General features: G+C 45.6%; 1 protein-coding gene and 1 pseudogene across 4 annotated transcripts in view; one reads left to right on the forward strand and one right to left on the reverse strand.

Moving 5' to 3' along the window:
- Positions 1-2,751: 2,751 nt before the first annotated feature.
- Positions 2,752-21,933, reverse strand: part of Npc1l1 (NPC1 like intracellular cholesterol transporter 1) — a 41,245-nt gene continuing 22,063 nt past the window's right edge. For 2 of the 4 annotated variants that reach the window (XM_048339348.1, XM_048339349.1), the window contains exons 10-19: positions 21,799-21,888; positions 17,168-17,358; positions 16,944-17,068; positions 16,055-16,181; positions 15,858-15,913; positions 13,669-13,819; positions 12,539-12,770; positions 12,277-12,390; positions 12,027-12,189; positions 2,752-4,090 (exon numbers count right to left, since the gene is read on the reverse strand). In XM_048339348.1, the coding sequence (XP_048195305.1) occupies positions 3,891-4,090; positions 12,027-12,189; positions 12,277-12,390; positions 12,539-12,770; positions 13,669-13,819; positions 15,858-15,913; positions 16,055-16,181; positions 16,944-17,068; positions 17,168-17,358; positions 21,799-21,888 (1,449 nt within the window). In that variant the 3' untranslated portion in view covers positions 2,752-3,890. Of the gene's footprint in view, positions 4,091-12,026; positions 12,190-12,276; positions 12,391-12,538; positions 12,771-13,668; positions 13,820-15,857; positions 15,914-16,054; positions 16,182-16,943; positions 17,069-17,167; positions 17,359-21,798; positions 21,889-21,933 lie in introns of those variants that run through there. The other 2 variants (XM_048339350.1, XM_048339351.1) reach the window with 2 other exon arrangements.
- LOC125346616 lies at positions 5,206-7,612 on the forward strand (annotated as a pseudogene).

Below are 21,933 nucleotides of genomic sequence, written 5' to 3' on the forward strand. Positions count from 1 at the left end.
GGCCCATGCCACAGGACATCATCTCACCATACTTCCTACGGTGGGCTTCCTTTTTATCTCCTGGGTTAGTCACAGTGATAGAAAATCACACTTGTCCTTTCAAATAATGAAATTAGTCAGGTTTAATCTTTCCTTTTCCCCCTGGGTAAGAGCATTCTTACTCTATAACACTTACTATGCTCTTTAAGCTTTGTTCAAAAACTGTAAAATTGAAATTAACATGAATTGTTAGGGATAAAAAAAAGTAGCCTGGTGTCCAAAAACATAATATGAGGTCGTCAACAGTATGGCTTGCACTTTGTCCTGCTGCAACCTTCCCAGCTAGTGGCATGGTTAGGTAGCCGTGCAGACACTTGTAAAGCCACAGAAAAATTTCATGGTTCTCATGGTCTCACAGCCACACTTGAGACAGAAAGCTAGGCTGTCCTCTCCAGAAGAAGCCCAACTGTCTTCTGCAATGTAATTTCTGGGCAAGGCAGACCTAGCCCCTGGAAAGGTGGGACTTTTCTAACATTGTTCCCCCCAATGAGCAAAGTGATATCTGGAGATTAATATTGAAAACCGTATTTGGTCTGTGTATCAAGAATTTGCTGCATACCCTCATCTTCAAGTTGCCCCTCTAGGCTTGGGATCAGAGGTTTGGACTCCTTAGCAGTCTTGGGAAAGATGAGCTGTGAGTGAGGCATCCTCTTCTACGTCACCCACATGGGGATCAGTGCCACCGGCCACCATCTCTCCACTGAATTCCACCATAGAAACCGCCAGGAGAGGAAGCCAGGGCTTTTAAATTCCAAGTTAACTCTAGTTAATCCCTATGTAATCCTAGCTTCTCTACAGGTGAAATTGGGTTTGAGATCAGCAAGAATTCATATCTTAACAAGTAAGTCATGTGTGTTTGTGTGTGTGTTTGTGTGTGTGTGTGTGTGTGTGTGTGTGTGTGTGTGTGTGTGTGTGTGTGTACCTGTAGTCTCAGCTATTCTGGAGAATGTAGATAGAAGAATGGTGGCCTGAGATCAGCTCCAAACAAAAATACAAAACCCCACCCAAAAAGAGAGAGAGAGAGGGAGGAAAGGAGACAGGGAAAGAGTAAGAGAGAGAGAGAGAACCATAACTAAAGCAAAAAAGAAAGCTAGGGACACAGCTCTAATGTCATACCACCTCCTAGCAAGTGTAAGGCCTTGAGTTTAAATCCTAGTGCTGCCAAAAAATAAAATTCAGTTAAGACTTCTAAACCTGATTATCAAGAGAGAAAAACTGGGAGAGAGCAAGGAAGGGAAGAGGTGACAATGTCCAAAAAGAAAAGTCTTCTTTACCTGATGTAATTATAACCCCTTCATAAATCACCTTTATAATAATATTTTTAATTTAAACTTGATTATCGAGCTGGGAATCTGTAGCTGAAGCCTCCAATCCTAGCTACTCAAGAGGCTGAGAGGGGTTAGGGATATGGCTTAGTGGTAGAGTGCTTGTCTAGCATGCATGAAGCCCCGGGTTCAATTCCTCAGCACCACATAAACAGAAAAAGCCAGAAGTGGTGCTGTGGCTCAAGTGGTAGAATGTTAGCCTTGAGCAAAAAGAGGCCAAGGACAGTACTCAGGCCCTGAGTTCAAGCCCCAGGACTGGCAAAAAAAAAAAGAAACTCAAGAAGCTGAGATCTGAGGATTGTGGTTCAAAGCCAGCCCAGTCAGGAAAGTCCACGTAACTTATCTCCAATTAACCACCAAAAAGCTGGAAGTAGAACTGAGTGCTAGCCTTGAGCAGAAAAAGCTAAGGGACAGTGCACCTAGACCCTGAGTTTAAGCCCCAGTGCCAGCACAGACACACACAGACACACACACACACACACACACACACACACACACACAGAGAGAAAGACACACACACAAAACTGGCACTAGTGGCTCATGCTTGTAAGCCTAGATACTCAAGAAGCTGAGATCTGGGGTAGGAAAGTCCATGAGGTTCTTATCCCCAATTAACTACCAAAAAGCCAGAAGTAGAACTATAACTTAAGTGATAGAACCCCCCCCCCCCCCCAAGCCTTGAGCAGAAAGCTAAAAGATAGTGTCCAGGCCCTGAGTTCAAGCTCCTGTCTTGGCACCAACACACACACACACACACACACACACACACACACACACCTACAAGTTAATTCCAGTGATGCTAACTCCTTTCCACTCATTGGCTCATCCTCACATCACCTTCCTGTTTAAGAAGACACAGGAGCTCTTCATCCAAGCCAGGGCTAGACTAGGGAAGTCAAAGGCTCAAGGGAAATCTAGAGTATTCCCTGATAATTTTATTCACTACCTTTGCAAAGGACCTTTCACAGAGCTGGTTGTTTGTATACAATAGGCCCCTTCCCTCTGAGTAAGCCCCTGGTTTCTCCAGGTGTTCCCCCCACAATGGGCTATTCCCATGAAACCTCCTACCCTGCTGACTCCAGGGTCTGTGCCCTCTCTGAAGAACCATTAGTCCTACTCAGCACAGACACTCATAAAACAAAGGCACACCCCAGCCTGGCCATTTTTTTTCAATTCTTTTTTTTCTTTTTTGCCAGTCCTGGGGCTTGGACTCAGGACTTGAGCACTGTCCCTGGCTTCTTTTTGCTCAAGGCTAGCACTCTGCCACTTGAGCCACAGCACCACTTCTGGTTGTTTTCTATATATGTGGTGATGGGGAATCGAACCCAGGGCTTCATGTATATGAGGCAAGCACTCTTGCCACTAGGCCATATTCCAGTCCCCTGACCATTTTTTTGAAAAGAAGGAGAAAGAGAAGACAAATTGATATCTCCATACATCACTCCCCACACACTTGTATTATTTGTGTCATTTGCAAAGTTGTCTTAAACCTAGAGACATCCAGAACAGAACATGTGACATAAAATGCCATTTCTGGTGCTGGGAATGTGGCTTAGTGGTAGAGCGCTTGCCTAGCATGCATGAAGTCCTAGGTTCGATTCCTCAGCACCACATAAACAGAAAAAGCTGGAAGTGGTGCTATGGCTCAAGAGGTAGAGGGCTAGCCTTGAGCAAAAAAGAATCCAGGAACAGTGCTCAGGCCCTAAGTCAAAGCCCCAGGACTGGCAAACAAAAACAAAAACAAAAAAACATTTCTCCTCACTAAGCAAGTATTTTTTATTCACTCCTATACTTGGCACAGGCAAGACCTCTTCCTCCCCCTCTGCAGCTGATGGACCTGGAGAATTCTTGGCAGAGGCTTAGGTTGGGTTGGTTTGAAGCCAACAGGTCTGTGTTCCAGAGCAAGAACTGGGGAACCATCTGGCCTCTAAGCTCCCAGCCATCACAGACATCAGCCTAGTTGATGGTAACAACATTCATAGTTGCTGTCACTGGAGGCCAAACAAAATTCCACTTTCTGGGTGGGGTCAAGCCATAACTAGATTCTCTCAGGACCTTTCACTCATCAGAAAGACTTGTGGATAATAAGTATACAGGGACAGCATTAGCCTTCCCTAGTCTCCTGTGGTGTCACTGCCTAGAATTGGGTCCCTCTGTCTCTTCTCAGGGACACTATCATGGAATTAAGACTTTTTGATAGAAGTAAGGGGAGGGGAAAGCTGGGTAGGAAGTGACACTCCTGAGAGAATCTGTACCTGGGACCCACATCAAGTGTGTCCCTGGAAGCAAAAGGAGGAAGTAATCTCAGACCAGCCAAGATCTAAGGGACCTGGACACAAGAGACCTGTGATGTGAGTAGAAGGGACCCTGCTGGTGCTGCGGGACACCTCACGGCCAGAGTGACAGATACTTCCCTGGAACCACTCCCCAGGCCCTAAGAAGGGAAGGAGCTGGGAGTCTACCATAGAGGAGACCCTTGTGACCTCTCAGCCACATTCATGGAGCCAGGACAAAGATTTGGCTTCGTCAGAACTCTTGTGTACTCTTGGGCAAGGAGCTGCCGATGGCCCCAGCTCCAAGGGTAAAATCTTGGAAGCCATGGTTGACATAGACATTGGTGGTCACATCAGGAGGGAAGGGATGTTTCGGGCAGGAGGGCTCATTGGCTGTTGCTATCTCTTCGGTTGGTTTCTGCTCCAGTACCAGTGCTGGATTAACATCGGGCCCTGCAGAAAGACAGAGACATAGGCCCACACTCAGAAGTGTAAACGGGATATAAGCAACATCATAGCCAGGAATGCAAAACTACAAAGCACAAGCAGAACTTCTAATCTCATCTGTTCTTGCTCTACCTTACCAGTTGCCATTTCAGCCAACATTTATGCTACCCCCTGCTCTCTCAAGAAAAACCCTTGAAATCCTTCTCCATTGTTGGTGGGAATGCAAATTAGTACAACCACTTTGGAGAACAATATGGAGGTTTCTCAAAAAGCTCGATATAGACCTACCCTATGACCCAGCCATTCGACTTCTAGGCATCTATCCTGAACAACAGGTCCCAAGATATCAAAAAAACCCTTCTCCCGGCAGTTAGTGCTGAGAGTGCGGAGTGTGTGCTTCGGGCTCGGAACACACATTTATTATTAAAAAAATCCAAAAAAAAAAAATCTAAAAAAAAAAAAAATTTACAAAAAATCCACATCTCCCCCGCCAGAGACTTTTTTTTTCCTTCCTCCTCTTTTATAAAATAATCCAGTGAAGGGGCTGGGGATATGGCCTAGTGGCAAGAGAGCTTGCCTCGTGTACATGAGGCCCTGGGTTCGATTCCCCAGCACCACATATACAGAAAACGGCCAGAAGTGGCGCTGTGGCTCAGGTGGCAGAGTGCTAGCCTTGAGCAAAAGGAAGCCAGGGACAGTGCTCAGGCCCTGAGTCCAAGGCCCAGGACTGGCCAAAAACAAACAAAAAATAACCCGGTGAAGCAGCCGAGACCAACCCGCCCGCCCGCGGCCCCGCAGCAGCTCCAAGAAGAAACCCAGAGACCAAGGCCTTCCCGCCCGTCCGCCCACCCGGCACCGCCAGCCTCTCTCCCAGCCAGCAGCCGGCCACGCCATGGCAGCAGCGAAAGCGACCGGGCTCTGCGGCTGTTGAGTAGTCGTCGATTCTGGTTGATTTTTGTCCCTCTGCGCTCGCCCCCGCTCCCCTCCCCGCCCCCCCCCCCCCCCCCCCCGGCTCCGGCTCCGGCTCCGGCTCCTGCTCTGGCTCAGGCCCCAGGCCCTAGCACTTGCTCTCCTCTCACGGAAAGGTTGAGGCCTGTGGCCCTGCGGGCAGCGGTGCCAAGATGAACCCCAGCACCCCCAGCTACCCCATGGCCTCGCTCTATGTGGGGGATCTACACCCCGACGTGACCGAGGCAATGCTCTACGAGAAGTTCAGCCCGGCCTGGCCCATCCTCTGCATCCGGGTCTGCAGGGACATGATCACCCGTTCCTTGGGCTACGTGTAAGTGAACTTCTAGCAGCTGGTGGACGCGGAGCGTGCTTTGGACACCATGAATTTTGATGTTATAAAGGGCAAGCCAGTACGCATCATGTGGTTTCAGCGTGATCCATCACTTGGTAAAAGTAGAGTGGGCAACATATTCATTAAAAATTTGGACAAGGGGCTGGGGATATGGCCTAGTGGCAAGAGTGCTTGCCTTGTATACATGAGGCCCCGGGTTTGATTCCCCAGCACCACATATACAGAAAATGGCCAGAAGTGGTGCTGTGGCTCAAGGGGTAGAGTGCTAGCCTTGAGCAAGAAGCCAGGGACAGTGCTCAGGCCCTGAGTCCAAACCCCAGGACTGGCAAAAAAAAAAAAAATTGGACAAATCCATTGATAATAAAGCACTGTATGATACATTTTCTGCTTCTGGTAACATCCTTTCATTTAAGGTGGTTTGTGATGAAAATGGTTCCAAGGGCTATGGATTTGTACATTTTGAGACACAAGAAGCAGCTGAAAGAGCTATTGAAAAAATGAATGGGATGCTTCTAAATGATCGCAAAGTATTTGTTGGACGATTTAAGTCTTGTAAGGAACGAGAAGCAGAACTTGGAGCTAGGGCAAAAGAATTCACCAATGTTTACATCAAGAATTTTGGAGGGGCTGGGGATATGGCCTAGTGGCAAGAGTGCCTGCCTCGGATACACGAGGCCCTAGGTTCGATTCCCCAGCACCACATATACAGAAAACGGCCAGAAGCGGCGCTGTGGCTCAAGTGGCAGAGTGCTAGCCTTGAGCGGTAAGAAGCCAGGGACGGTGCTCAGGCCCTGAGTCCAAGGCCCAGGACTGGCAAAAAAAGAATTTTGGAGAAGACGTGGATGATGAGCGCCTTAAGGAACTCTTTGGCAAGTTTGGACCTGCCTTAAGTGTGAAAGTAATGACTGATGAAAGTGGGAAATCCAAAGGATTTGGATTTGTAAGCTTTGAAAGGCATGAAGATACACAGAAAGCTGTGGATGAGATGAATGGAAAGGAGCTCAATGGAAAACAAATTTACGTTGGTCGAGCTCAGAAAAAAGTGGAACGACAGACAGAACTGAAGCGCAAATTTGAGCAGATGAAGCAAGATAGGATCACGAGATACCAGGGTGTTAACCTTTATGTGAAAAATCTTGATGATGGTATTGATGATGAACATCTCCGGAAAGAGTTTTCTCCATTTGGTACAATCACTAGTGCAAAGATTATGATGAAAGGTGGTCGAAGCAAAGGGTTTGGGTTTGTATGTTTCTCCTCCCCAGAAGAAGCCACTAAAGCAGTTACAGAAATGAATGGTAGAATTGTGGCCACAAAGATACTCTATGTAGCTTTAGCTCAGCGCAAAGAAGAGCGCCAAGCTCACCTCACTAACCAGTACATGCAGAGAATGGCAAGTGTACGAGCTGTGCCCAACCCTGTAATCAACCCCTACCAGCCAGCACCTCCTTCCAGTTACTTCATGGCAGCTATCCCACAGACTCAGAACCGTGCTGCCTACTATCCTCCTAGCCAAATTGCTCAACTAAGACCAAGTCCTCGCTGGACTGCTCAGGGTGCCATACCTCATCCATTCCAAAATATGCCCGGTGCTATCCGCCCAGCCGCTCCTAGACCACCATTTAGTACTATGAGACCAGCTTCTTCACAGGTTCCACAAGTCATGTCCACACAGCATGTTGCTAACACATCAACACAAACAATGGGTCCACGTCTTGCAGCTGCTGCTGCAGCAGCCACTCCTGCTGTCCGCACCATTCCCCAGTATAAATATGCTGCAGGAGTCCGAAATCCTCAGCAACATCTTAATGCACAGCCACAAGTTACCATGCAACAGCCTGCTGTTCATGTACAAGGTCAGGAACCTTTGACTACTTCCATGTTGGCATCTGCCCCCCCTCAAGAGCAAAAGCAAATGTTGGGTGAAAGGCTGTTTCCTCTTATCCAAGCCATGCATCCTACTCTTGCTGGTAAAATCACTGGCATGTTGTTGGAGATAGATAATTCAGAATTACTTCATGTGCTTGAGTCTCCAGGTCTCTGCGTTCTAAGGTTGATGAAGCTGTAGCTGCACTACAAGCCCACCAAGCTAAAGAGGCTGCCCAGAAAGCAGTCAACAGTGCCACTGGTGTTCCAACTGTTTAAAAAATTGATCAGAGACCATGAAAAGAAACTCGTGCTTCACCGAAGAAAAATATCTAAACATCGAAAAACTTAAATATTATTTTAAAAATTGCAAAATATAAAATAAATAAATAAAAAAGGAAAGGAAACTTTGAACCTTATGTACTGAGCAAATGCCAGGTCTAGCAAACAGTGCTAGTCCTAGATTGCTTGATTTAAAAACAAAAAAAAACCTACAAAAATATTAAAATATAAAAACAAATTAATGTTTTATAGACCCTGGGAAAAAGAATTTTCAGCAAAGTACAAAAATTTAAAGCATTCCTTTCTTTAATTTTGTAATTCTTTAGTGTGGAATACCTCAGGATGTCAGTTCTAAGTAACAGAATTGATAACTGTGCAAGGAAACGTAATTTGGATTATAAAATTCTTGCTTTAATAAAATTCCTTAAACAGTGAAAAAAAATCAAAAAGATATTTGCACTTCCATGTTTATCACGGCACAATTCACAATAGCCAAAATATGGAAACAACCCAGAAGCCCCTCCACAGATGAATGGATCCAAAAAATATGGTACCTATACACAATGGAATACTACATAGTGATTAGGAATGGTGAAATATTGTTATTCGCAGGGAAATGGTCAGAACTTGAACAAATAATGTTGAGCAAGACAAGCCTTGAGCAAAAAGAAGACAGTGCTTAGGCCCTGAGTTTAAGCCCCAGGACTGGCAAAAAAAAAAAAAAAAAGTCAAATGGAGTTGTGGTTCAAGTGGTAGAGTACTAGCCTTGAGCAGCTCAATGACAGCATACAGGCCTTGGGCTTGAACACACACACACACACACACACACACACACACACACACACACACGAAGTCAGAGCACAGGGACCCCTATGCTTGCCGTGTATCTTTCTACATCACTGCCTACATGACCCAAGTTTCATGTAAGTTCTGATTCCTCCATGGAGGAAGGTGGTCTGCAAGCTTCTATGTACCCTCCCCATCCTCAGGCATTCTAGATATTTCCAAGAGGAACTCGGGCTCTGAGCTGTCCCTTCCTTCCTTCTCTTGCATTTCATCTACACACTTGTTCTCTTCTCCAAAGAGGGCCAAGGAGTTCCTATAGGAGACTATGACATCAACATTAGTGATGCTAAAGTTGGATAGGCTACAACTTCTGCAGACTAAGTTTGTGACCTAGTATAGATGTCTCTGTTTCCTCATCTGTCATATTGACTTCAGGAATGATATACAGGTTAATATACAAACTCAACCTTTGATAAGTCAAACATTATCACGACAGTCTAGTGGGGGTAGAGGACCAGTAAAGTTGGATTCCTCCCAGCTTGTCCTCCTGAGAGTCACAAACATCTTCATTCTTGGGAGCTCAGTTTAAATCTGCAGAGAGATTTTTTTCAACTGAGAGGATTCAGGAGAATGAGCAATTGCACACACTGCTGGTACAAGTTTATTTTTGTTGTTTTTTGTTTTTTGTTTTTTGGCCAGTCCTGGGGCTTGGACTCTGGGCCTGAGCACTGTCCCTGGCTTCTTTTTGCTCAAGGCCAGCACTCTGCCACTTGAGCCACAGCGCCACTTCTGGCCATTTTCCGTATATGTGGTGCTGGGGAATCGAACTCAGGGCTTCAAGTATACGAGGTGAGCACTCTACCACTAGGCCATATCCCCAGCCCGACTGCTGGTACAAGTTTAAATGGCAAAACTTTACTACAGAGTATTAATACTTGTTAACAGCTAACAGCCACAGGTTCTCTCCAAAGAAATATTACATGGCAGCCAGGTGCTGGTGACTCATGGTGATAATCCTAGCTACTCAGGAAGATAAGATCTGAAGGGTTTTTTTTCTTTTAATCAGTTGTGGAACTTGAACTCAGGGCCTGGACACTGTCTGTCCCTGAGCTCCTTTTGCTCAAGGCTAGTGCACTACTGCTTTGAACTACAGCTCCACTTCTGGTTTTCTGGTGGGTAACTGAAGATGAGTCTCATGGACTATCCTGCCCAGCTGTCTTGTTTTGTTTTGTTTTGTTTTGTTTTTTGCCAGTTCTGGGGCTTGAATTCAGGGCCTGAGCACTGTCCCTGGCTTCTTTTTGCTCAAAGCTAGCACTCTACCACTTGAGCCACAGCACCACTTCTGGCTTTTTTTTTTCTATATATGTGGTGCTGAGGAATAGAACCCAGGGCTTCCTGTATGCAAGGCAAGCACTTTACCACTAGCCCATATTCCCAGCCCTCCACCCCCTCCCCTTGCCCCCGGCTGTCTTTGAACTACAGGTCTCAGCCTTCTGAGTAGCTAGGATTACAGGCATGAGCCACTTGCACTGGCTATAGAATTTCTTTCTTTCTTTTTTTTTTTTTTTTTTTTTTTGGTCAGTCCTAGGGCTTGAACTCAGGGCCAGAGCTCTTTTTGCTCAAGGCTAGTGCTCTATCACTTTGAGCCACAGCACCACTTCTGAGATCTGAATATCTTAATTCAAAGCCAGCCCAGGCAGGAAATCCTTGAGACTCTTATCTCCAATTAACCACTAAACAGCCAGAAATGAAGCTGTAGCACAAATGGTAGAATGCCAGTCTTAAGCAAAAAAGCCAAGAGACTATACCCAGGCACTAAGTTCAAGCCCCATTACTGGCACACACGTACACACACACACACACACACACACACACACACACACACACCCCAGACACAATGAAACACTGAAGGACAAAGTCAAAAGATTCTGTCTCAGCCAGGTGCACATGTCTCACACCTATAGTCCTAGCTACTCAGGAGGCCGATATCTGAGGATCACAGTTCAAAACAAGCCTAGACAGGAAAGTTCATGAGATTTATCTCCAATTAACCACCAAAAAGCAGAAAGTGGGCTGTGGTTCAAGTGGTAGAGTACTACTTTTGAGTACAAATGCTCAGAAATAGCATACAGGCCCGAGCTCAAGCCTTAGGACCAGCTCAAGCCTTAGGACCAGCATGAAAAGTTTTAAAAAGATTCTATCTACACCCCAAATGGAGAAAGTGTCTGTATGGTTAAAGATCATAGACTTCATAAGCTAAGTAGAGTAGAAAAATTTTCATCATTGTGAATGTCAAAATGTATTCTGTAAAATATATGTAATAGCTTAATCTCCCCCCAAAAGAAAAGAAATGTAAAAAAAAAAAAAAGAAATGTACTTGCCTTACATATGAAACTAACCCCTCTGTACTTCACTCTGACAATAAAGAAGGAAAAAAATCTCCACCAGGATGAAATAAAAAGAATTATTTGTGCCTCAAAAAAAAAAAAAGATTCTATCTAAAGGCCATTCACTGCTAACAGGGAATAGTAGTAGAAATACAGAAATAATCTGTCTAACAGTGGAAAAGCTAGTTAAATCGTGGTGGAAGCATATAATAGTATGTGTTACCATCCATTAATGAGTCATGGAATCAATTCAGTTGATTGACACCAATATTTGTTTTTAATTAGTGACAGACTAGAACCTAAAATACCAGAAAGTTCCACATTTAGTAAGAGCAAGTACTATTTTGTGAAATATTTGTCTTAGTTACCCAGGCCTCTTTATATGAACATACTGACTTCTTAACATAAAATGTATTTCTGGGCTAGAATGTAGCTCAGTAGTAGAATACTTGCCTGTCATGTGCACTACTTGAGTTTGATCCCTACATGTGTACGTGTGTGTACATATATATTTATGTATTTCTGAAGGTTATATTTTGAAGTTTTAACAGCAATGCAGTGAGCCACTGAAAGCATGTTTAAAATAAAAATAAGGCCTAGGAATGTGGCTTAGCAATAGAGTGCTTTGCTTAGCATGCACGAAGCCCTGGGTTCCATTCCTCAACACCACATCAACAGGAAAAAAAAAAAAAAAAAACAGAAAAAGCTGAAAGTGGCACTATGGCTCAAGAGACAGAGTGCTATCCTTGAGCAAAAAGAAGCCAGGGACAGTGATTAGGCCCTGAGTTCAAGCCCCAGGACTGGCAAGGAAAGAAAGAAAGAAAAGAAAGAAGGAAAGAAGAGAAAGAAAGAAAGAAAGAAAGAAAGAAAGAAAGAAAGAAAGAAAGAAAGAAAGAAAGAAAGAAAGTCATAAATGCTAGACACCAGTGGCTCACACCCATAATCCTAGCTACTCAGAAAGCTGAGATCTGAGGATCATGGTTTAAATCCAGTCTAGGCAGGAAAGCCTGTGAATCTCTTATTAGCAATTAACCACGAAAAAACTAGAAGTAGAGGTGTAGGTCAACTGGTAGAGCACCAGATGAGAAAGAAAGCACAGGGGCATGGCCCAAACCCCAAGATTGGCACAGAGAGAAAGAAAAGGGGAGGAGAGAAGAGGAGAAGGAAGGTTTTGAAATCAAATCAGGTGTGGCCGTGCTTTAGGCCCTGGGAGTTCTGCCAACATTTGTGGCCATCCTGTACTTCTGAGTCTCCCTGGGATGTATGTTTTCGTCAGCAAAGTCACCATTGCCTTGCTGGTGCAGGCCTGGCTACTCACCCAGGTAGCTCAGCACAACTGGCAGAAAGACCAATCCGTGCACCATGCCCAGCAGGGTGATCAATAAATTGAGACGGAAGAAGAAGATCTGGATAAGCTGGGCATCAGCGAGGCCCAGGACAAGAATTCCTGGCAGGTTAGTCATGGCCACTCCAGCAAATACCTGGGGGAGAGAGAAGTCACAACCAGTTGTCAGATGAGACACAAAGTGTTAGGTTTGGCACAGGGAAGCCCACCGCACTCTACTCACCGCACTGCCCATAAAGACGGTAGCTTCCTCAGCCCTTTCCAGCCTAGTAGGCTTGGTGCTAACAGCAAAGGAGCGGGTGATATGGGACACAAACTCCACAGACATGCCCACTGCCTGTGGGCAGAAAAGGAATTTCAGCTGAGAGAGCAGAAGGCAGAAGTAGGGCAGGTATCAAGGTTCTATACAGAACTGGGAGCATCCAATTAAGCTGCATCCCGATCATTCCTCCAAGGCCACCAGGTGCTCAAGCATAACAGGTTACCGTGACCAGGTTGATGAGGGATACAGCATTGTAACTGATGCCCCATACAGCCATCAAGCCCATGGTGTCCACAAGGATCATGATGATGGAGATGAGGTTGAGGATACCGGAGCACATGTCCAGGCCCAGCAGAAGGTAGCAGACTATGAAGGTAGGTACGAAACAAAGGGCGAGCGTGAAGATGCCCTCAGGAAGAACAGTCAGGTACTGCTGGTAGAACACATTGGAAATCCTGCCAAAGAGCAAGGTGTGGTCACAGAATAGACCTCCTCATGAGCCCCTCTGATGGGCAGGAAAAACTCCATTTCAGAAGGACAATACTGGTGGGAGCTAGTGGCTCAGGCCTGTAATACTAGCTACTGAGGAGGCTAAGATATGAGGACTGAGGTTCAAAGGCAGCCTGGGCAAGAAAGTCTGTGAGATTCTTATCTTCCATCAACTACCAAAAAGCTCAAAGTGGAGCTGTGGCTCAAATGGTAGAGTGCCAGACTTGAGCAAGAAAGCTAAGGGACAATGCCCAGGTTCTGAGTTCAGTGCTCAGTACCAGGACAAAAAAAAAAAGAAAGAAAGGAGGAGGAGAAGAAAGAGAAAATAAGACAGTAAAGGAAGAGGAGGAGGAAAAGGAGAAGGAGAGAGGGAGAGGAGAAGGAGGAGGGAGAGGAGGAGAAGGAGGGAGAGGAGGAGGAAGGGAAGGTAGAGGAGAAAGAGAAGGGAGAAGAGGAGGAAGAAGGTAGAGGAGGAGGAGGGAGAGAAGGAGGAGGAAAGTAGAGGAGGAGGAGGAGGGGAAGGTAGAGGAGAAAGAGAAGGGAGAGGAGGAGGAAGAAGGCAAATGAAGAGGAGGAGGTAAAGGAAGAGGAGGAGAAGGAGTAGGAAAAGTGAGGATGAAGAAGAAAGTAAAGAAAGAGGAGGAGGAAATAAAGGAAAAGGAGGAGAAGGAGAGGACTCAGGTTCAGAGAGTCTTAATTTAGGATTCTGGCCAGTGTGAGAAAAGCAAAGGCTCTAGACAACTTGCCCCAAAGCTGGTCCTTGTCCCTTACCATCCCTCAGAAGCCCACTGCCCTGACCTCCTACATCTAGCTATTCCCTCCCTCCCTCTTCCCCAGATCTGGCCCAGCCCCCTAGGTCCTCACGTGTAGGGGAAGACCTCAAAGTCTGGGTCTGTTCCTGGCACCTTCCTCAAGTCCGCTGTAATGTTTTCTGCCAGCAGTCGAGCTGCCCTCAGAGCTTCTGTGAAATCCTGAGAGTTCTTCAGTGGCTTGTGGTACCCCATAAACTTGGAGGCTGGATGGTCACAGCACATGGAGGAGAGCAAATTGAATGTCAGAACCTCCTCCAAACACACCAGGGATAGGGACATGGGCACGTGACCAGGCTGGGTTCAGGTCTCTGCCACCATCATTTGAGATTGCTAGTAAACTCTGTGCAAGAGACCTGTATCTTCGTTTGTACCATCCCCCAAACTCCAGCTTCTCCTACCACTGTGGGAGAGCTGAGCCCAAATCTGGCTTGGTAGAGGGAGCCGCAAGAGAGCTCCCTGGCAAGCTCAAATCTTTCCCTATGGCTTCAAAATATGCACTGGATTTGTAGGTATGTGTCTTTGTCTTTCTGTGTATATGTCTGTGCAGGCACTAGGGCTTGAACTCAGGACCTTGCACTCTTCCTTAGCTTTTTGTTCAAGGCTGGCTCTACCACCTGGGCCACACCTCCGCTTCTGGCTTTTTCCTGCTTAATTGGAGACCAGAGTCTCTTAGATTTGTCTTCCCGGACTGGCTTCAACCAGGATCCTCAGATCTAAGCCTCCTGAGGATTATAGGCATGACTAGAATTGGATATTTGAAAAGTAACTTAACAACTTGCATATTATAAGAAAAGACTGGAAAGAAAGACAGAAAAATGGAAACGTTTAAAAGACATACCCACAGAGGGTATGTATCAGGAAAAGAAAGAAAAGAGCTATGCACATGTAGAGAACATAAAGGCAGAAGAGAATGGTCTTGGACATACAACCTTAAAGTAGGAAGGTGCCTGAAGAGCCTCCTACCAGGCCTCTGACCCACCTGGAGAGTGTTCACACCCAGATGTTCGCCCAGTCCAGAGATTTGAGCCCAAGTGTGACATGAAGCCTGGGAATTTGCCTTTTCAGCGATTTCCTAGTGATGCTGATGCTGCTGGCCAAAAACTCTCACTCTGAGCAATACTGCTCTAACTAACCAAGGCTAAAATTGGGCACAGAACAGCCCCAGACCATGGCGTGGAAGCATGGTTCCATGTCAGTTTTCTCCATGGCAGGACCCATTCCTCTGTCCCTAACTGAAACATCCCCAGCCACTCTGTCTACATTGGCTGTGCCTGGGGATCAGGGATGGGGCAACATGGGCTGCCATTCATTCCAGGAAGGTAGGGATTTCATGGGAGAGTTAGTTAGGAGGGCGCAGTAAGTATGTTTGTAGACAGTAATTAAAATCATGAATTGTTGCTATGCAAAATAAAACCATCTGTCTAAAATTTCCCTGCCTGCCACTGATTCCCCAGGCCCATCTCTGTGTCAGGGCCACCACCCTGAATGTTGTATTCAGGGTGAGCTATGGCTGGCTCCCTCTGGCAGATGCTATCTAGTTCTGCCACCTGCTGTATTACACTGTCAGCAGCTGTAGGGCCTTCTCCCCACCAGTCTAAATGCAACTTATCTTGTTACTGTTGACAGCTGCCTGAACTCACTGACATCTAGGTATGGTTTATGCATGTGGAAAAAGGGGCTTAACCTAAGGGGGGGCAGGGGCAAGTGGCTCCTGAGTAGGACATCAACTGAAAGACCATGGGCTTGGGGCAGGAAGAATAGAGTCTGAAGCATGAAATTGGGAAGTTGGACCCCTGCCAACAGTGCCAGGAGAGTTAGAAGCCCTGCCTCTCACAAGGGAGGGAAGAGAAAAGATACAAAGTTAAAGAGGCTTTTCCTGCCAGATGAGGGTGAGTTTAAGCATGTAATCCTAGCTACTCAGGAATCTAAGATCTGAGGATCCCTGTTCAAAGCCAGCCTGGACAAAAAAAAAAAAATCTCTAATTGACCACTAAAAAGCCAGAAGTAGAACTGTGACACAAATGGTAGCATACTAGCCTTGAGAGAGAAAACTAAAACCTCAAGGACAGTGCCAAGATCCTGAGTTCAAATCCCAGGGCTGGTATACACACACACACACACACACACACACACACACACACACACACACACACACTCAGGAGGCTGTTCCTTAGGGCTTTGGGGGATCTCTGAAGCAGCCAACTTGAGTCCTTTCTCCCTCCCAAGTTAGGTCATGCTTACCTAGAACCTGGCCATCCGGGCCCAAATTCACAGAGGTGCTATATGCTGCCAGGCCGCTGTAGGTAGAGGACAAAGCAGAGGCTTCATGAGGGCAAGGCCTCCACCCATAGTACCCAGAGATGCCCCTCCTGGGCCCCTTCTGCCCCTCTGTCCACCACCTCCAGGATCCACAGGGTCACCCTCCCCAGTGTACCTACCCCTTGGGACATCTGATGTTGGGCAGGTCACTCAGGAACCAGGGAAGATACTGGTGGAACTGCTCCGCCGTGGGCCGTATAGGACCCAGCGTGAAGTTCATGCAGTTCTTTAAGCATTTCCAAGAGTCTGTGGAGAGAGGGCAGCTCTGGGCAGTGGCACCTCAGGCAGGGGAGCACCTGCTCTGACCCCCACCCATCTGCTTCCATAGAAGGCTCATAAAGGGATCTGAATATATCAATGCTGTCAACTGTGTGTGTGTGTGTGTGTGTGTGTGTGTGTGTGTGTGTACATGTGCCAGCACTGGGGCTTGAACTCAGGGTTTCTTGCTCTTGCTTGGCTATTTGGCTCAAGGCTGGTACTCTACCACTTGAGCCACAGCTCCACTTCTGGATTTCAGCTAGTTAATTGGTGATAAGAGTCTTATGATCTTTCCTGCCCAGGCTGCCTTTGAACCTTCATCCTCAGTTCTCAGACTTCTGAGTAGCTAGGATTACAAGCAGGAGCCACCAGTACCCAGCTTAATCTGTCATCTTGAACTGTGGGAGATCATCCCCTCTCCGCTACATAAAGCCCCTCACCTATGGCAGATTGGGAAAGATGCCTAGAGACAAGAAACACAAGCTCTCCCATCACCTACAAACAACACAGGGCCACTTGCAACTCCACCACACTCTCCCACAGCTAATGTGTCCTGAGAGCATGGGCAGAAGAGTACAGGGGGATCACAAGCATGTGAGTGGCTGAAGATCACCTAAATAGGGACTTCTGCTCTGAGGCTGAGCCTGTACTCCTACCCACACGGACCCTATGGGAAGCGAAGTGGTTGAAGGGCCTAACAAGTCCTTTCCTTTCCCTTGCCTCAGTTTCCCTAAGCTGTAATGGACTCACTCTCAGTTGAAGGGCAGAATTCATCCTTATTTTGGCCAGAGGTATAAAGGCGGCAGCAGGAGGATGGGACCAACCAATCGATGAAGTCGTCCACCCAGGATGATACAGGGACAGCCAGGTAAGACCTGAGGACAAGGAGAGAAGAGTGAAGGTCAGGACCAGTGAGCAAGTGGAGAGATCCGTCCTTCTGGGCAGGGCAGGGGCTGGGCAGAGCCCACACTTACTGATCCGGGAACTCAGTGGCATACTGGATCTTCTGAGTTAAGGAAAAGTTGTTGCAGCCAGCACTGGAGCAGATGGCATTCATGCCTGCTTCACTGGAGAAGTTGTAGCCTGAAGTGGTGACAAAGTACACCGGGGGGCCCACTTCAAAGTAATGGTTCAAAAAGAGGAAGTAGTCAAGCAGGTAGGAGTCCTGGAGGGAGGAAGGTTAGGGAGGGTCAGGCCCACATGCGTTCCTCAAGGGATCCCTCCAGCTCACAGACAGACAGAACGCAGGGGGACTTGCCAAGGAACACATGGACAGAAATAGAAGTAAATGCTCAAAGAGGCCAGAGGCATGGCTCTGATGGGAGAACACCAGCCAATGAGCAAAATCATCAGATAACAAGTTCAAGTCCCAGTGTCAGACAAAAGAAAAAGACATGTATACTCAGAGGTAAACAGAGGTACTCAAAAGTACATGCAGAAGGATGCACTGAGAAGCCCACAGAGGTAAACACCCAGAGGTACATGCAGAGCTGCATGCAGAAGTATGCACAGAGGTATGCATGCACAGGAGCACACGTAACATACATATAAGGTAAATATAGAAATGCACACTCATGCAGGAAGCCCTGGGTTCAATTCCTCAGTACTACATAAAACAGAAAAAGCTGGAAGTGTCACTGTGGCTCAAGTGGTACTAGCCTTGAGCAAAAAGAAGCTCAGAGACAGTGCTCAGGCCTTGAGTCCAAGCCCCAGGACTTACAAAAAAAAAAAGAAAGAAAGAAATGCATGCTCAGAGATACACTCAAAAGTACACAGAGATATAGGCAAATGTGTACTCAATGGTACACTTAGAGGCATGTAGAATAGAAAGAACAGGTAGAATAGGAAACACATGCAGAGATACATACAAAAATATCCACAGCCAGAGATAAACAACCTGGGGGTAATGCACACAGGTAAGCAAACTCAGAACAAAGCATGCTCATCCTATATAAATCCACATCTAAAAACACACAAACATACACATACACACAATTTTACCCCTTTCTATCATCACCTAATTTTTTTTTTCTGGTATCAGGGCTTGAACTAGGAGCTTGGGGCTAGTGTTCTACCTAAGCCACACCTCCATCCTGGCTTTTTGCTGGTTAATTGGATAAAATCAGACTTTTCTGCCCAGGATAGCTTCATTGTGATCCTCCAGATCTTAGCTTCCTAAATAGATAGGACTACAGGCTTGAGCCACCAGTGTTGTTCCCCAAATTTCTACAGACAGACAAGCTGGCCTGTGACCATATCCATATTAACATGCGTATGTGAATATCTGTGTTCACACACACTTGCAGTCATCCACCAGGCATCTTCAAGGTTTTCTATAACAGAAAAACATTGGGAAAGGTGGAAGAACTGGAAGCATCCAGGATCTGCCTTTCTACCCACACAATTGCGCTGACTTAGTCTGTGTGATATTCCTATTTTGGAACTCTGGGATCTTTTGAGCCTGGGAGCTTCTGAATAAGGCTTGGCTGGTAATTCCGGTTACTTTCAATCAATTTCAGCTCTTAGCACAGTAGCAACTATGGTTCTCCACCCCCAGCCCCAGGCATGCAGTGGTCTATGCATTCCTTATGCAACATAAACACACACATGGACATGGCATAAGCATTAGGGGAGGCATTGACCTCCAAATAGCAAGGGCCTATGTTCTGACCACTAATCACTGTCTCTGGCTTTAAAGGTACAGACATCATTGTTACAACTCCCACAACCATTGTTGCAACTTTCATTCTACTTAAAGGGCAAGAACCTGTTTGGACTTCCTCCTTTCTTTTTTCTTTTTGGGCCATTTCTTTTAAAACCGTGATATCCAAAAGCAACTACAAATACAGGGAATTGTAGACAGGCACCACAGGTACCCAGAGAAAGACACAGGGTCAGAACTGATATAAGAAAGTATCAGCTTCAGTTGGGTGCTGGTGGCTCACACCTGTAGCTATTCAGGAGGCTGAGATCTGAGAGTCGCGGTTTGAAGACAACCCAGGCAGAAAAGTTCCCAAGAGACTCTTATCTCCAATTAACCACTCCAAAACTGGAAGTGAAGCTAGGACTCAAAGTGGTAGAGCACTAGAGTTGAGCAAAAGAGCTCAGGGACAGTGCCCAGGCCCTGAGTTCAAGCCCCAAAACGGACACAAAAACAAGCAAACAAGGATTAGCTCTATACTTCAGATTGATCTGTAGCACAGAAACACCAAAAACAATAAACAAAATAAAATTAATTTTTAAGAAGCAAATCTTGTGGCAGGCTGAGAATCTGAGCTCCAGATCCTAAGACTCAAATCAGGACAGCACCCAAGCTCAGAGTTCAAGTCCCAAGACTGACAAAAAAAAAGGGGGGGGTTATGTAAACATAAGACTGAAATCTCCATTTTTCAACAAAAATTGATAAAAAAAAAAAAACACCAAGAAAAAAATAATATAGCCCATTCAAAGGAAAAAATATCAACAGAAAGTGTCCCCAGGAAAGAATAGGCATCAGACTTACTAGATAAAGACTTTTAATTTCTTTTGTTTGTTTGTTTGTTTGTCTGTTTATTTGGTTGGTTGATTTTGTTTTAAGGACTTCAAATATACTAGGCAAGTGCCATACCACTGAGCTAAGTCTCATCACCTAAGATATTTCATAATAATTTTCCTAATGTTGCCCAAACAGCTGAGAGGAAATATAGACAAAGTCAAGAAAATAATTTATGAACAAAATGGAGGATCCATAAAAAACAACACAAAAAGAAAATAGCAATTCTAGGGCCAGGCACTGATGGTTCATGCCTATAATCCTAGCTACTCAGGAGTCTGAGATCTGAGGATCCCAGTTCCAGGCAGGAAAGTCTGTGAGACTCCTATCTCCAATTAATCACCAGGAGGTGGCGCTGTGGCTTAAAGTGCTAGAGCCCTTGCCTTAAGCAGAAGAGCTCAGGGAAAGTTTCCAGGCCCTGAGTTCAAGACCCATGAGTGGCAAAAAAAAAAAAAAAGAGAGAGAGTACAGCAGATGAAACCATCAGCTGCATTGGACCTTGGTAAAAGTGAACTAAGCAACTCATGGGCAGTGATTGTTGGAGGGAGAGAATGAGAAAAAAGAGAGAACAGATAATGCTAAGCAAAAGGAAAGAAATGTACATATCACTCAATCTGGAAGAAACAATTTTATTGTTAATGTTCATAGAGCTCATAAGCTTTGAAGATTATAATGATCATGCTTATTATTGTGAAGGTTAAAATGTGTTTGTGACTTTAGCTAAGCACCACAGTACTGTAAAATTTATGTAGTTACTTAATCTCAATAAAGAAATCATTGGGGGCTGGGAATGTGGCTTAGTCGTAGAGTACATGAAGCCTTGGGTTCCATTCCTCAGTACCACATAAACAGAAAAAAAAAACAGGAGTGGTGCTGTGGCTCAAGTGGTTACAGTGCTAGCCTGAGCAAAAGAAGCTTGGGGACAGTGCCCAGGCCTTGAGTTTAAGCTCTGGTACTGGCAAAAAAAAAAAAAAAACTTTTAGGGGAAAAAAGAATCCTATTTCCCCTGGGGTCAAGACACAGGACCAACACAAAAATAAAAGCTCAAAAAGTCTAAAAAAAAAGAATCCTATTTCCAATCTGAGTACATTGGCTCGCATTTGTAATACCAGATACTCAGGAGGCAGAGACTGAGAGGACTGTGGTTTGAGGCCAGTCAGAGTAAAAATGTAGGAGGGGGTGTGGTTCAAATACTACAGTGCCTACCTAGCAAGCCCAAGGCTCTCTTGGCAGTGTTCTTCTATATGCACAATTTTTAAAATATTTATAAATTCCTGTTCATTTCTTTTTCTTCTGCTACCTGTGCCATATCCAAGAAAAAATTGTCAACTTCAATGCCATGAAGTATTCCCATTTCTCCTAAGAGTGTTCAGGTCCAGAGTTCAAACCCCACCACCAAAAAAAAAAAAGAAAGAAAAAGAAAAGAAAGAAAGAAAGAACAAAACTGGGCAAAGAATTTAAATAGACTTGTTTTTCAAAGAAGGTAGACAAATAGCCAAATGCACATGAAAGGATATTCAACATTACAAATTATTAGGGGAAATTAAATCAAAACCACAGCAAAGCCAGGCACACCTTTAATCCCAGCACTGGAGAGGCTGAGTCAGGAGGATCCATGAGCTCTAGGCCAATTTGGGGGCCATAGTGACCCTAACTCAAAAAAAATTTTTTTAAACACAAGGGGACAGATTCTACTTCATAAACATTAGGAAAATGGAAAGAGGAAGGAGGAGGGGAAAGGGGTAGGGGAGGAAGAAGAAGAAAGAAAAGAAAGAAAGAAAATCATAAATGTTGTTGAGGATTTCACCTACAGATCCATAGAACTGGGACCATAACCGTTAGTTGCTCAGCGTGGCCAGCCATCATGTGGCCAGCTCTCCAAACACAGGGCATCGCCCCTACTGTGGCCTGAAGCTGGCTCTCAGCTCCAGCATATTCAGACACATGAGATTTCTCTACCCTAGTCTGCTGGGGTCTCTGAGGTGCTAATGCTGTACAACTGCTGAGCACTTGTCTTGTGCTGCCCCCTTTCCAAATTTAAGAGCATCTATGGTGGAAAGATGCCAGGCTCACCTTGGGCAGAGCCAGCTCCTGGTCCAGCCCCACACTTATGTGGCACATGAAGTAGAGACTTGCCCCAAACAGGGCCAGAAACAGCACCATCTGAAGAGGAAAGCAGTGCATGAGAACTTTTTCATCAAGAGCCTC

The sequence above is a fragment of the Perognathus longimembris genome, chromosome 2 (assembly GCF_023159225.1).
Source record: "Perognathus longimembris pacificus isolate PPM17 chromosome 2, ASM2315922v1, whole genome shotgun sequence".
Lineage (NCBI taxonomy): Eukaryota > Metazoa > Chordata > Mammalia > Rodentia > Heteromyidae > Perognathus > Perognathus longimembris.